Raw genomic sequence first — 14,561 nt, 5'->3', positions numbered from 1 at the left:
GTAATTTACCCTTTTAATTTAAATGAAGAATAAAACAACATTAAATTAAAAGTTAGTGTGGAATCCATGCCACAGTAGATGTATTTTTATATTTAGTCTCTTTCTTAATGGGAGGCATAGCCACGTGTTTGAAGGAGAATTCCTTCTGTCTGAGGGCTGTGCTTCTAGCAGATTGTTTGGATAAGCTTTTGCTTTTGGTTTTGGGCTGTGAGAAATAAAATTGAGTTAAAAAAAAAGTACTTTCACCGTTTGATAAAAAGTTGTTTTTATAAACAGAACAATCTAAAACGAAAACACTTTTAAGTTGCCAAGCACAAAGCCTAAAGTTGGGGGTTTAAAAGTATAAATACTGAAACTTATCCAAACATCCAGTTCAATTCATGGCCTAAGGCCTCTACCTAATTTGATGGGAGCAAGCAAACATGTTATATACCCAAGAGCCAAGAGTTGCATTAGATTATTAATGAGCTAAGGACACGCCTCGTGTTGGGGGATATTGTTGACCCAGCGTCGTGAGTGTGTCGCCCAAATGAATCCATGACAGACACGTGCTATGTTGAAAGACTGTCCTATAGATTACACCAGCACACAACAATACCGACATCCACTGATCAACTAATTCAACATAAGCTCTGAGTTCTGAACTTGCTACTGTTCTGTTGTTTACTGAGAAAACTGACCCACATGAAATGGACCCAGGGGTAGGCACTATTTGCCTGCTCCTCGGATAGTGTGTAGGACCCGTTTGGTTCATGGAAATAAAGGTTTGAAATTAGAAGTCATTATCCTATTTTTATTTCTGGTGGATTGAGGGAATAGTCGTTGCTTCTCCGATTCTTTCTCTTTTGACAATAAAATCTCATTCCAACTGATTCTAATTCTTATTTGAATCAAACAGGCTATGAGAATACATCATTCTAATTCTAGTTCCATCTAAACATTGATGAATAATTACAACCCACCCATATCATGTGAGATTATTGCCCGGTTACCATTTGCTGGGGCTGCATGGATCAACTCACCCATATATTACGCCACCCTAAGATGACACGTGCTGCTTAAAATTTCAAACCATCCTAACATACCACTTGGCAATTCTAGTCACCCTTGGTTTAAATGCCAGGCTGGCTTTTGGATAAATTGGACCGGACCTCACAGTTTAATTTCTTACCAGTTGGGACCAAACAGAGCGAGCCAATGATAGTTATAGAGCTTCAAGCCTTCAATCAGCATGGTGCGACCACACGGCTTTGCAGTTTGCACTCTTCAGTCTTTCTCTTCTCCACAACGATCTCGGGGGGCTCACTCTTTGTGTGGGCCTGATAGGGCGATCCAAGCGAGGCCACTGGTCAGGCCATGCCTCTCTACCAATCTGGTGAGTGGTGATAGCCGGGGCAGCCGCAGGCCACCACACGTACACCACAAGGGCCTGCCCAGAGCAGGATTGTTTTGGAAACTGCTATCAGCGGGTCCCCAGTCGCCCAGACCCAACCTTCTGTGTTACCGACCGGACCGCGTAAGACTCGGGTTCCTGGCTCCCATTCGTCTCGTCAACTCAGTTTTCCCGTCCCACGTCGTTAAACTATACCTTTCAATAGTCATTTTAGTTGCTTTAGTGGTGGTAGTTGGGCGGTTAAGGTAATTCACTAGTTTGTTTAGTTATTAATTTTAAGAAAATTAATGAAAATAACGTATTTTCTTTCCATATACGCCTAACTATAATATGTAATAGGGCTATATCCCTTCCCTTCCATGGTCCGATTCCATCAACATTGATGAACAATAGATAGACAGATAGAAAGGGTCCCCTTGATGAGTTGGGTCATTTATAGTTTCGGTCACGTCTAGGGATGTAAATAGAGCGGACCGAATTCAAATTAGGGTAAATCCGATTCAACATTGTTAATTGTAGATCCAATCCGATCGGATTTGGTAAATATAAATCTGAATTCGAATCTGATGAGGAGGATGGATTTTTGGATCTGATCCGATCTAATTGTTTTTTTTAATTAATAAATTATTAAAAATAAAATATAACAATTTAAATAAATAAAAACTACAAGTATCTTTTCAATTATTTTCATTATATATACATGATTTTTTATAAAAAATAAATAATATAACAAATTTATAAAAATACAATCTAAATAATATATTTATAAATAAATAAATAAATAACACACACACACATATATATATATATCGATTGAAGGATCTTTTCGAATCAGATAGAGGATGATCTGAATTCAATCCAATTTCTGATCAGATCCTATTATCCAATATAACCTGATCCAAAAATCTAAAATGGAGTTATCTGGATCCAAGAATATCTAATCAGACTTCAAATTGGATCAGATCTGATCCATTTGCACCTCTAATCATCTCACATAGCAAACTCGGTTGCCATTGCCTCTATGCCTTGCACAGTTAAACTCATGAGTAGAAGCTATGCTTGCTTGAGTTGCTTCTCCATCAAGAGATAAGTGGTATTGATGTATACTCATGCTCTGCAAGAAGTAATATTTAAATGAAGACTTGTGTTAAGTACAAATAAAAGCCATCTCCCGTGTGTGGTTTGCCTGTATAAATAAACAAAAAACACAGCAGAATGCTCAAAAAAAATAGTCTCTACTTCCTAGAAAGGATCAATATATAGATATGATACATATGGATATATCAATACAGAATTTGGGGGTTTTAAAACTTCTGGGGCTTTAACATCATCCCTTTAATACCTACAAAATAAAAAAAAAAAGAAAAAGAAATATCACCCATATTAATACACATTGATACCCACTTCAGGGTATTGGATATATTGATATTTTGATCTTTACTCTCTACTGGGTGTCAATCAATGTGAGTTGAGTCCATTACAAATGGACCATACCCAATCCAATCCGATGATATTTTGGACCAGTCCAATTTAATATTTGGACCATCTAATCTGTTCAAATTTGTTTTAATTTAAATTGGTCCTAATTCAAATCTCATTCATTGACACCTATATTCTTATCTTCTATTAATAGCTCAGATATTGGTTCAATCCAACCCAATCCAATATAAATTTATTATGAATGGACAAGGTCAAATCTAATCCAATAAACACTTTAAACCATTAAATCTGGACTAGTCCAATTCAATATGCTTTGTTGTCCATCCAATCTGTCCAAATTGATTTTGATTTGGATAGGTCCAATCCAAACCCGGTCCATTAACACCCTTCCTCTCTAGCATTGATTTCAATCATTTTAACATTGCAGTTGGTTACCCCTCCCACCTGAGCTTGGCCGCCTGGTCTATAGCCCTTTTCCACTCAACTCCAACCATTTCTGTGGCTCCTTAACTTGCTCTACGATAAGAGATTTGATGCGCTCCAGTCTCCGCTGGTCTTCATATGAAGGAACCTGAAAACACGAGGGGAAATAAAAGAGGTTGTTTTATTGGAGACACTATGGAGGCTATAGCAGAACACAATGGATCCAGATCGAGCATATCCTTGGTGAAAAAGACAAAGAAATAAGGGTTTATTATGACAAAAATTGTTAATATAGAATTGTTTGTAATGTAATAAAAGATTAGACTCCTTCCTTTATTTTATTTGGGTAGGTCATTAAAAGGGCTCAAATCGACAAATCCTGTGTTACTTAAGTAGTAGGAACGATTCATTCCAACCACGGAAACTCTGACAAGTGACCTAGAACACGTGAGTCCCATGTGACTCAGTAAATATTAATAGTATGATAAATCTCTTTGTTTTTATTTTTTTCCTTTTAAGCCGAAAAATCTCTCTGTTTGAACTAAAAAGAAGGGAGATAAAAAAAAAATCATCTAAACCCATGGTTTTTAAAATCGACCTGGTCAGGGGTCTCGTTATCGGGTCGAATAGTCTGACCATTTGATTGAAAGGTTGGCAAAAATAAATAAAAAATAAAAAATTTTGAAAAACGTTGCTGACCAAAATCAACGGTTTTGAGAAAAACAGAATCAATTAGATGATCGATTCCCAATTTTTCCGGTTCTAACCGTCCAATCCAGTCCAATTTTGAAAAGCATGTGTAAACCAGAATAGTCCAAAAATATCTCCATCTCTTTCTCAATCCTGTAGAAGAAGGAAGCTAAGATATACTTTTCTTTGTTTCTGACCATCTTCTACTTGTATCTTTCTCTTTGTCGCAGATTTAGAATTCAGGTTTCGCTTTTTACAGGACAACTATGAAGCATGTTCATGGTTTCTTGGAAAGAACACCCCTCCCTCTCCACAACTCTTGCAGGTAGCCTGTAATGAAGAAGAAAATGTAGTAAGAGTCTTTATTTATTTATTTTTGAATATGTTCTTGAAGAGAGAGGTGGGGTGGGATACATGATACCTGAAAAGGCTGTAACCAATCAAATCTGGTCCAGTATGAGTTAGGGCCTTTTTAGTAGGTTTAATCACTAATACCGTAAGGGTGTCAATTGGACTGGATTTGGTCCAATCCAATCTGGTCCAGAATGAGTCCATTACAAATGGACTAGATTCAATCCAATCAGATGAATGTTCTGAATCATTTTGGACTGGTTCAATTCAATTTCTGGACTGTCTAATATGTTCAAATTGTCTTTAATATAGATTGGTTCCAATTCAAACCTGTTCCATTGACACCTGTGTTCTATCTTATGTTCTGTCAATGGAGTGGATATTGGTTCAATCCCACCCAATCCAATATGTGAATTGACTAGGTCCAATCCAATTCAATAAATACTTTGGACCAGTAAGTCTGGACTAGTCCAAATCAAAGTGTTTTATTGGTCCCTTAGTCCATCCAAATTGATTTTGATTTAGATGGGTTGAACCCAAAATTGGTCAATTAACACCCTTGCTAAAGAGTAAAGATCCATCCAAATATATCCATTTATGAATTAAGAGTGCAATTTAGGTTGGCCCGAGTTAATATTTTACATTGCTTCTAGTTTGGACTTTGAGTCAGGTCTGGTAAAAATTTGACAAAAACCCAACCCAAGGCCATCCAAGTTATTATCAAACTGTAAAAATTAAATAAAAAGGAGTATTAATTATCAAAAACTCTGAATATACGAATTCTGCATTTATATATATTGAGTTTTTTGTGTAAATTCCCAAACTTTACTCTAAATGGAAGGGTGACCACCTTCAAATCTGTTTACATTAGGTTGAGTACTCGAGTTAAACTTAAATATTGATCTGTTAGAGTTGATTGGGATTGGGTAGGTGGCAACTAGACCCAACAAACATGAGTTGCACCACTAGCCATTCGATACGTGGCAATTTCAAGTCATGAAGGGATCCGTGTATTTCCTGTTTCATGGACTGACGTGAGACAATATTTTTAGCTCAATAGCTCCCCAGTGTGGGTCAGTAACACCGTCTTGGGCAAATTTCTGTAGCCATGACAAAGATGGTTCAGCCAAGTATTTCAAATAAGACAATGTAGATGGTTGAAATGTTGAATCCCAATCCTCTGTAGCAATGACAAGAGAAGCAAATCTTTCCTAATCAGTTATTTACAAATTAATATATGAAGAGGACATACATGGATTGGATAGACTAGACTCACTAGAGATAAGAAATAAAATAGTGGGCATTGAACATGAAGCCAGTTTAGAAGTTGTCCATCCTTTGGGTTGACACTTAACAGCCTAATATCGACCGAGTTTACATTGACGCTCCACAGAGCGCGACCCATATGCATATCTCAGCTATCAAGTAAAACACAAATTTGTATCGATCATTTCAAAATACGACGACAATGCAAGACAAATTGTATTGTACCAAACAAAAGGCATTTGGTTGAACCATTTGATATTGTAATCCGATCACGTAATCGTATCGAATTCAAATTCAATTGAACTCAAACAACTAGATACCATTTGTAGCCCTAGCTCCAATATGAACTCAGAAGCCTTAAATTTAAGTGGATGTTTGGTGTGAATAGGTGTTGCAATTCTGTATGGGGCACATGCCGCACATCAGCTCCATATCTGCCTTTCAAGTAAAACATTTGATTGAACCATTTGAGATTACAATGGTCATGCCTCGCGACGAACCAACTGCTCAAATCTATTACATTTCAAATGCTGTAGCATTTACTTGGCTTACCATGTGGCAGGCCTAGAAGGTGTTTGACAGCATGAATGATTTTATTTTTTGAAAACCAAAAACTGCCACGTCAACAAAAAAATATAATCCATTTTTTATTTTAAAGTGAAAATCAATCAAGTTGTCAAACACCTCTGACAGCGTTCAAATCAGGATTTGCTTTGTTACCTCATAGCTCTCTCTATATAATATCTCTTTATTAATAACAACACACAAAATATGAGAGATGTTCTTGATGTGCGGTTGGGACTCATTGTGAGGTTGTGTCAATAGTGCTTATCAAACGTGTTTTAAGAGGAAACGACACTCTGTGATGGTAGGGATTATAGTTGATAAAGATAATTTTTGGGCCCTAATATTAATAAAAAAAAAAATTAATATAATTTTTAAAATAGGATAATTTTTTAAAAAATATGTTAAGAAAGGCAAAACTATTCATTTTCTTCCTCCAAATCACTTCCGCCTTCGGTGCTATGTGGAGGGAGAGAGAGAAAAAGAAAGAAGATGAACACCTCCGGCAACGCCAATCCGCCACCCACTTCCGCCTATCTCCGACAACGCCAATCCGCCGCCCACCTTCGCCTCTGCCTCCGCCCATAAACACTATTTTTGCTTTACAAATATCAATGAGAGAACTGAGAAGGAGATGGGAGACCATATAAGTAAATATCGACGACGAAGGAGATCAGAGATCGAGAGAGGGAAACAACTAGAGATGCCAAAACTCTAGAGAGAAAACATGGAGAGAGCATGGAGGCTTTCTTCATCAGGTTGGACGGTGCGTGTTGCAGTCGCCCTCCGATAGAACAATCGAAGAGCTCGCTCCCATCTCCGACCATTGCCTGTATCATGATCTTCTCCGAAAACTATGAGCCACAATCGGAAGAAGAAGAAGGTGAAAGTGGTGACTAGATCGGTATAGCCTCTGCCCATGTATCTACTGAAAGGGAGCTTGAGAATGAAGGGCCAAAGCAGCTGAGCAGTGACCATAGTAGTGCCAGTGCCATGGGCTCCGACGAGAAGGTTGAGCTTGGCTAGAGCCACCATGTGCATCCTCTCTGCTTCTGTGGTGAACCCAAGAGAATTTAAGGGTGGTTAGGAGGAGGGAGAAAATAAACAATGTTTTTGCGATTTCTTGATATATTTTTTAAAAAATTATTCTATTCTAAAAATTATATTAAAATTTTTATTTTTGTTGATATAAGGATCCAAAAATTGCATTTATCACCTATAATCCCTTCTTATATTTCATCCTCTATTTTATCACCATTCACCACAAACACTTCCCAAGTGAATCCAGGGGTTAACATATGCTACTACTGGATTCATCTTATCATTTGCCCTCGTGGAAGGGTGTCAGGAAATTATAAAAGAAAAAAAAATTACTTATTAGAACCGCACGTATTTTTTACCTATTTAACTGTCCAACCGTATTTCTCTCACTGTCGTCTCGATCGAATGAAACGCGTTGGCAAAGGAACTTTGAGTTTCTGAGAGAGGTCCCTCTTGTTCAAAAGTAGAAGAAGAAGGAGAGAGAGAGAAGAAAAGGAATTTATATTTATAAAAAACAAATCTGCTTTTCGGTTCGAATCCGTACATTCATGGCGCTGCTGATCGGACTTAAAGCATCGTCTCCTTCTTTCCGCTATTACCCACTTTAGCAGAGTAGCGAATTTCTCAGATCTTTCCGTTCCATCCCAAGCCTCTCTGATTCAACTTTTGGAGATTTCTTTCTTCCCAATCCAAGCGAGCCTTAATGGCGTTTTGTTGTTGGAATGTTGTACGTAGGTGAGGAAAATGAGATCGAAATCTCTGTGTTTTTCTTATAATCTGCTACATTTCCTTTCCTGAAATGGATGATATCTCGGAGATCGACACTCTCGTTTTGATCTTAGTTGATGTTTTGTTTCTCAATTTGGTTTGGAGATTTTCTTGTATTTTGTCATTTCCTTTGTCTTCTAAGAAGCAAGAAAAGGATCTTTTTTTTTTCTGAGGCGAGGATCAAGTTCAGTAGATTTCTCTTACTTGCTTTTATTGCACGCACACCAACACATTTTGCTGACTGGATTCTTTTCTTCAACCTGGGAGATCTTAACGCTTCAGATGTGCCTGATACCTTGAAGGGCATTTTTTGCTCGTTACTGTTTAAACGGATTACAAATGGTTTAAGTGTTCCCATCTAATCATTTTAAATCTCTCTTTTTTCTTTTTTTTTTTAAATTATCCCGTAAATTTCTTTCTGAAAATGATCTCTCTCTTAAGATTCTAGAAATAATGGTGGAACGATCTATGCACATATTGGGTGGTCTGTAAGGCGTAAGCAAATGAGAAATGCATTTTCGAGTTTACGATTCTAAATGGAGACTTTTATTTGCGTCCTTTTAGGCTGATTTTGTGGTGTTGGATCGAGTAGTACTTTAAAAAGCTAATAGGTTCTCACCTTTAAAACTGATCAGTACGGCGAGAAGCTCTTCTAATAGTGATAGACAGAAAAAATCCTTTTTCTTTTTCTGTCTGGCACCGAAATAATGAGTCAGTTAGCAGTTTAAGCTTATGCTTCTATGTGCCATCTGCAATATTATTCTCTAATGCAAACGCACTCCCCACCTTTTGAAAGATGAATGACATCTAGATTTTTAGGTTGACTAGGGCTCGTATCCTTGGTTTCTGCTTGTGGTTCTTCCACTTTGTTGTAGCTATCAGACATTTTCATATGCGCATGCAGACTAATGCACAGGTAGGAGAAACAATTCCTAAAAGGACACTTTTCCACACAAGTGCTGGTAATTTAGGTCTACTTTCCAAACTGCATAGGTTCTAATTTCCAGAAATGCCCTCTCTGGACATGTTTAGAACAGGGAAGGCATGCAGGTTTATTTCTTACTTGTTCAGGTAGACTAGCTGCTACATTTCTTTTTCATATAGGCAGATACATGGGGTGGGGGGTGATAGCCTTTTTCTGATAATTATTATCTACGTTACATGCATATGTTCTCTAGACATATGATTGGGAGATCAGAACTAAATAAATTAACATAGTTTCACTTCTGATTTTTTTTTTCTGCATTTTCAGTGAGAAATAGATGCTGATAATATTATAATCAGTGGTGGGAGCAATATGAGCCATGAAAATGGTGTTCTTGAGCAGCTTCCTTGCCAAGTTAACGGGACAATCAATTGTGATGTAAAGACTGCATCTCCAGGTGAAAGTTCAGAAATTGTGCCCCAGTTAGAAGAGAGCTTGGCTTTAAGTTCTGCTACAGAGAATGTTCAAGACAGATCAATAGATACTGCATCTTCAGATGAAAGTTCAGAAATTGTGCCCCAGTTGGAAGAGAGCTTGGCTTTAAGTTCTGCTACAGAGGATGTTCAAGACAGATCAATAGATACTGCATCTCCAGATGAAAGTTCAGAAATTGTGCCCCAGTTAGAAGAAAGCTTGTCTTTAAGTTCCACTACAGAGGATGTTCAAGACAGATCAGTAATCCATGTGGACAGCAACGGTTTGGTCATAGATAAGGTCTGCTGCATTAGTATCTATTTGATTGGGTAAATATGCCTTTATTTGTTTGATTTTAGATCAACATCAGTCCCTGTTGCTTTCTAGGAATTAAGTGGAGAAGACAAAGAGCAGACAGACCATCACAAACCACAGAAAGGTCAAAGGAAGAGCAAGAATGAGAAGCCCTCTAGCACTAAAGTTGGTGTGGCAACCTCGGTGCAAAAGACCAAAGATGGAAAACATGTGGAGGCAACATCTTCTGCTCTAAATGGTTCAGTTACCTCAACTGTGAGGTCAAAGCAGTCTGTTGCACCTGCAACCAACTGGAAGTCAATTAATGATAGGCAATCTGTTGAAGGAAATGCAAGTTCTGAATCAAGCAGGCCAACAAAATCTTCTGCAACAAGTACTGCCCAGAAATCCCAGGTAAATTCTTATAGTCTTTGTCCCTATATCTATAGCCCAAGTACATACTCTCTTCAAAGTTAGATTCATTTGCTCTTATCCAGTAAGTGCCATTTATGCCATTAATGATCATGATCATCACTTTTCTTCTGCTTTCAACAGCAACATGGAAAATCTGTTTCAGCTCCCAACATGAATGTTTCACAGTCTGAAGGCCCGAAGTAAGATTTTAGCTTTTACTTGCTGCCTGGAATAGCAGGCCTTGTTTTCCTATTTTTATCTAACTTGGTTCAACATTAATCCTTTTTGAGAGAGGATGTTGGATGACCCAGTGAAACTCCACATAGTCTCTCTTCAATGTATGCAAAATGCTAAGATATGCTCTCTTGTTACAGGGAGCAAGGCAAGCATCTGAAAACACTGAAGGAAGGAGTATCCACTAAAGTTGAAGAGAACGCAATTTCCACTTCTCTGTATCCTTGCTAATTGTATTCTTCTTCACTTTTCAAGATCCAAGTATTCCCTGGCATTATTTCTATTTAATGCTGTTTTTTTTTCTTAATTAAATTACTAAATTGTAGAAGCCCCAAAGCAGGAGGTCCAAAAACCCGAAGAGTGGGAAGTTTACCTTCCTATGGCTTTAGTTTTAGGTGTGATGAACGAGCTGAGAAAAGAAAAGAGGTTAGTTTTTTTTTTTTTACCTCAAAGCTTTGGTGAAAAAATGTGCTCATCTCCAGCAGAAGCTGTACTTCATTAACTAAGATTGATTTTAATTTTCTATCATTTCTTGGGTAGTTCTTCTCAAAGCTTGAGGAAAAGATCCATGCAAAGGAAGTAGAGAGATCAACATTACAGGCCAAATCCAAGGTGACATGAGCCTATGAATTGAGCCTGTTACTGACTTACAATTAAAATCTTTTCTTTTTAATGAAATTACAGCCACATCTTCTATAGGAAACTCAAGAAGCAGAGATTAAGTTGCTCAGGAAGAGCTTGACCTTTAAAGCGACACCAATGCCAAGTTTCTACGAGGAACCTGCACCTCCCAAGGTGGAGTTGAAGAAGGTAGCCTTTTCTCCCCATTACCAAGAATACTGTCAAGTAGAACCAGATTGAAATCTGAGTAAGATTCAGATTATAAAACCATATGATCTTCAATTATGAAATGCTCACATATGAGTTAACCCTAATAACAATATCTGTTTGCCTACAATTTAAAAAAATGTTAATGTGTTGGTAAAAGGGCCATTACCCTTTTTTAATTAATGGGCAATTACTCAATGTTGGTCCCAGCTATCTGGTTCTTGGGAGGGGTGGACTGGACATGGACCTAATCCTCAGTATTTACTGGTTTAAAATTTTATTCTCTTGATTGTTTTAGACTTTCAATGGTCCAAAATTCTTGAATGTTTTATTAAGTTTTTTTCAACCACTTTATGAAAAAATTGTTAATGCCGTTACTGTAACCAGTTTGATCCTAATCTTCATTCTGCTAACCCATTCTTCTCTTGTTTACCTTTCGTGTACTATCCGTTTGTCTATACATGGAAAGCAAGCTTTTCTGAGATGCTTTTCACACAAGAAGTAAGTTGTGTCATTGAGAGGGATTTGCTACATATTTTCTTATCTTTGATAAGAAAAGTACTGTATATTGTATTAATATTCTAAAGGGAAAATTCTCTAATAAAAGTTTATAAGTATAGCTGTTCAACAATGAGAACCAGTTTTGTAAAGAAATCTACACATCAAAAGTCCCATCATTATCCAATTCCTATAAAACAAAGCTTTAGTACTATAATCCTCAGAAATCATTTAAGTTTAGATGACCAAAAGTAATGTTCTGAAAATATGAAAATATGACCCCTCCTCCATCAGTTTCTTCTTTCCATACTGTCCAACATATTGTAGAAGATAATAACTTTCATGAAACATGTTCTTTATAAGTAAGACCATAAAATGACCAGGCATGGACTTCATTGGTTATGTTGCCTGGAAACACCCAAAGCATGCTAAATTTTATGTTCTTGATAGCCAGGCATTACCTTTTTGTTTCTGTTCCCTGGACACTCACAGCATGCCAAATTACCTCATGAAGTGGCACCATACAATAAGAGAAGAGGCACTGGAAGAGAAAATGGGTATTAATTCTTTAGTTTCCCTTGCATGGTTAGCACTCGGTTGGATGTTTTATTGCGAGGCATGAGATTGCCCTTTTTTTGATGAATAACAGATTTTATTTAGAAGAAACAATGAACTATGTACAAGAGGAATATGAGGTTGCCTATTTGTGAGGACTTTATACCCCCAGTTGTATTTTGCAACTGGACACCATGGAATGTAATCCTTATCCTGGATTTTCTGCATTGAACACAATACTAAATAGAAAGAAGTTGAGGAAGTTTTGAAATTTAAATGATATAGTTTCTCCTGGGGGAGGGTTGATCCGCCAAATTCAGTGGATAAAAATATAACATAGAGCATAGGTATTGGTAATAACATATAAAGTTCAAGATGTTCATGACTTGATGTGGAATATCCCTGCCTGGAAATGTTGAAGAGGATGGCAGAAATAGAGGAAAACCAACTTACCAAGTTTATCTCTTTAGAAAGTTCTATGTCATGCTATAATAAATTAATAATTTAAGCTCAGACAAGTATTTCTTCGTATTGTCCAAAATTTAGTTGCATATGTAGAAGTGATTATGTTTCAATCTGTAAATCCAATACAGCTAAATTGTTGGCAAAACATGGTTTTAGGATCCTTGGTTGAAGAAACACCACGAGTATGTCAAATATGCAAAATTCAATGGAGAAAGAAGTTCAAAAACTACTGAGAGAAACAAGTTTATTGTTTTTGGTCCAACAACACCATGCTGAATATTATGTAAAATATAATTTAGCATGCAAAATTACTGGACAAAGGTCAAAAACTGAGGCAAATGTGAGTTGGGCTTACTTTTTCTAGATCTGAGAGCTCAATTGTGGGCCTGTCAATGCTGTGGGTTTACCAATGAGTAACGACATAGCTCTATGAACTTGTGATGAGTCACTGGAGTTTTGGCTGTTAATATGCACCTAATATCGTGTTGGATACTTCACTTTTGAGTTTAAATTCTGTATCTGATACCATGTCCAACTATGACTTGCCATACAACAGAGGTCCACCACTGGCTACCATTTGTTATGAATGGTATCACTGTTAAGTGTTAACTCCATCATATGACAAGAATAACTGCATTTTTTGGATAATATATGTTCTAATGTGCAGAAGAAAGTGTCGTTTTTTATGAGTTTGGGTGTGGTTTGGAATTTATCCTGTTAATATACCAAGTCATATGTTATGGTTCCTGCATGCAGGTAGTATTTGTATTGCTGATATGTAGGATGCAAACTTGATGCTAGAATTCTCTTGAATAAAATGCTCACATGGAAATGGGCCACTTTCTCAAGATGATTTATGGATGGAAATAGATAAGAGTCAAATTTGTAATCGAGTTCTATTTTGGAGGCCAGTTTTAGAACTCTTCTCCAGCTGTGTTTGAAAATCTAACTTACCTGATTGTGCAGATACCACCAACAAGACCCAAATCGCCAAAGCTAGGTAGGCATAAGAGCTTACCTGTGGAAAAAAATAAGAGCTTACCTGTGGAAGGTTCTGAAGGAAATAGCAGTCACAGCAGTAGAACTGGCAGGCTGAGTCTTGATTCGAAAAGCTCCCAAAATGGCTTTGTGAAGGGAAAATCTCCTGTACAAACCAAGAAGCCTCTGAGAAAGTCTCTTCCTAAACTGCCCTCGCAAGAGTCTACGTTAACCAGTGTAACAGATGATGCCACAGAAAAGGAGTCTGTTGCAGTTGCTGTCCCAAATGAAAGTGTGTCCAGTCCAAATAACGAGCCTATTGCTGAAGAACATACATCACCCTCAAAGCAGGAGCCCATTGGTGAACCAATTGCTTCAGAGCAGCAGTAAAAATCGATATGCACCTGCATACTCTGGAACATCAATACTATCTTTGCCTAAATTAAGGAAGGTATGAATAAGACTGGAAATCTGGAATTCATTATCAATAGAGTGAAGGATTTCGTATTATGGTTGTATTGTGCTCTTGTTCATAGTCCGCTTTAAGGTTGCTTGGTTCTTTACATGGTTGCTTTTGTGATTGCTGGTCCAGTTGAATAGGACTTGCACTCTACTTGCAGCATTGTATTATTATTTATAGGGGTTTTCTTCTTACCATTTTCAATTTTAATTTGAATATATTTTTGGTTGCTGAGTATTAAATGCTAAATTACACTTGGTCTTCGCCTGAATTGGTAGCGAGTATATTCCATTGCACAAGTGAAAAAGAATAAAGAATACTACCTCTTGCCTTGGTGCTACCTCTTACACAATTATAACCAGCCAGTGGTGAGCTGATGACATATTTCTTTTCTTGGTAATAAACTCACCTTCAGGAAGAAAATCGAGGAAAAGAGCATATCAAGAGGATCACTTGTATCTGAGCTAACCCTTGTGATTGTAGCGGGTTTAGTTAAGAAC

General features: G+C 37.3%; 1 protein-coding gene across 1 annotated transcript; it reads left to right on the top strand.

Moving 5' to 3' along the window:
- The first annotated feature begins 7,559 nt into the window (after positions 1 to 7,559).
- LOC104592447 (protein WVD2-like 5) lies at positions 7,560 to 14,328 on the top strand. Its single transcript, XM_010251823.3, has 9 exons — positions 7,560 to 7,903; positions 9,189 to 9,635; positions 9,723 to 10,043; positions 10,185 to 10,243; positions 10,418 to 10,495; positions 10,604 to 10,703; positions 10,818 to 10,889; positions 10,977 to 11,087; positions 13,590 to 14,328. The coding sequence occupies exons 2-9, from the start codon at positions 9,234 to 9,236 to the stop codon at positions 13,989 to 13,991; spliced, it is 1,545 nt and encodes a 514-aa protein (XP_010250125.2). The 5' UTR covers positions 7,560 to 7,903; positions 9,189 to 9,233; the 3' UTR covers positions 13,992 to 14,328.
- Positions 14,329 to 14,561: the final 233 nt, after the last annotated feature.

The sequence above is a fragment of the Nelumbo nucifera genome, chromosome 8, assembly GCF_055504915.1.
Source record: "Nelumbo nucifera cultivar China Antique chromosome 8, China Antique-T2T, whole genome shotgun sequence".
NCBI classification, from domain to species: Eukaryota; Viridiplantae; Streptophyta; class Magnoliopsida; order Proteales; family Nelumbonaceae; genus Nelumbo; species Nelumbo nucifera.
The sequence above is the reverse complement of the archived record's forward strand: the minus strand, read 5'-3'. Positions and strand labels throughout refer to the sequence as shown.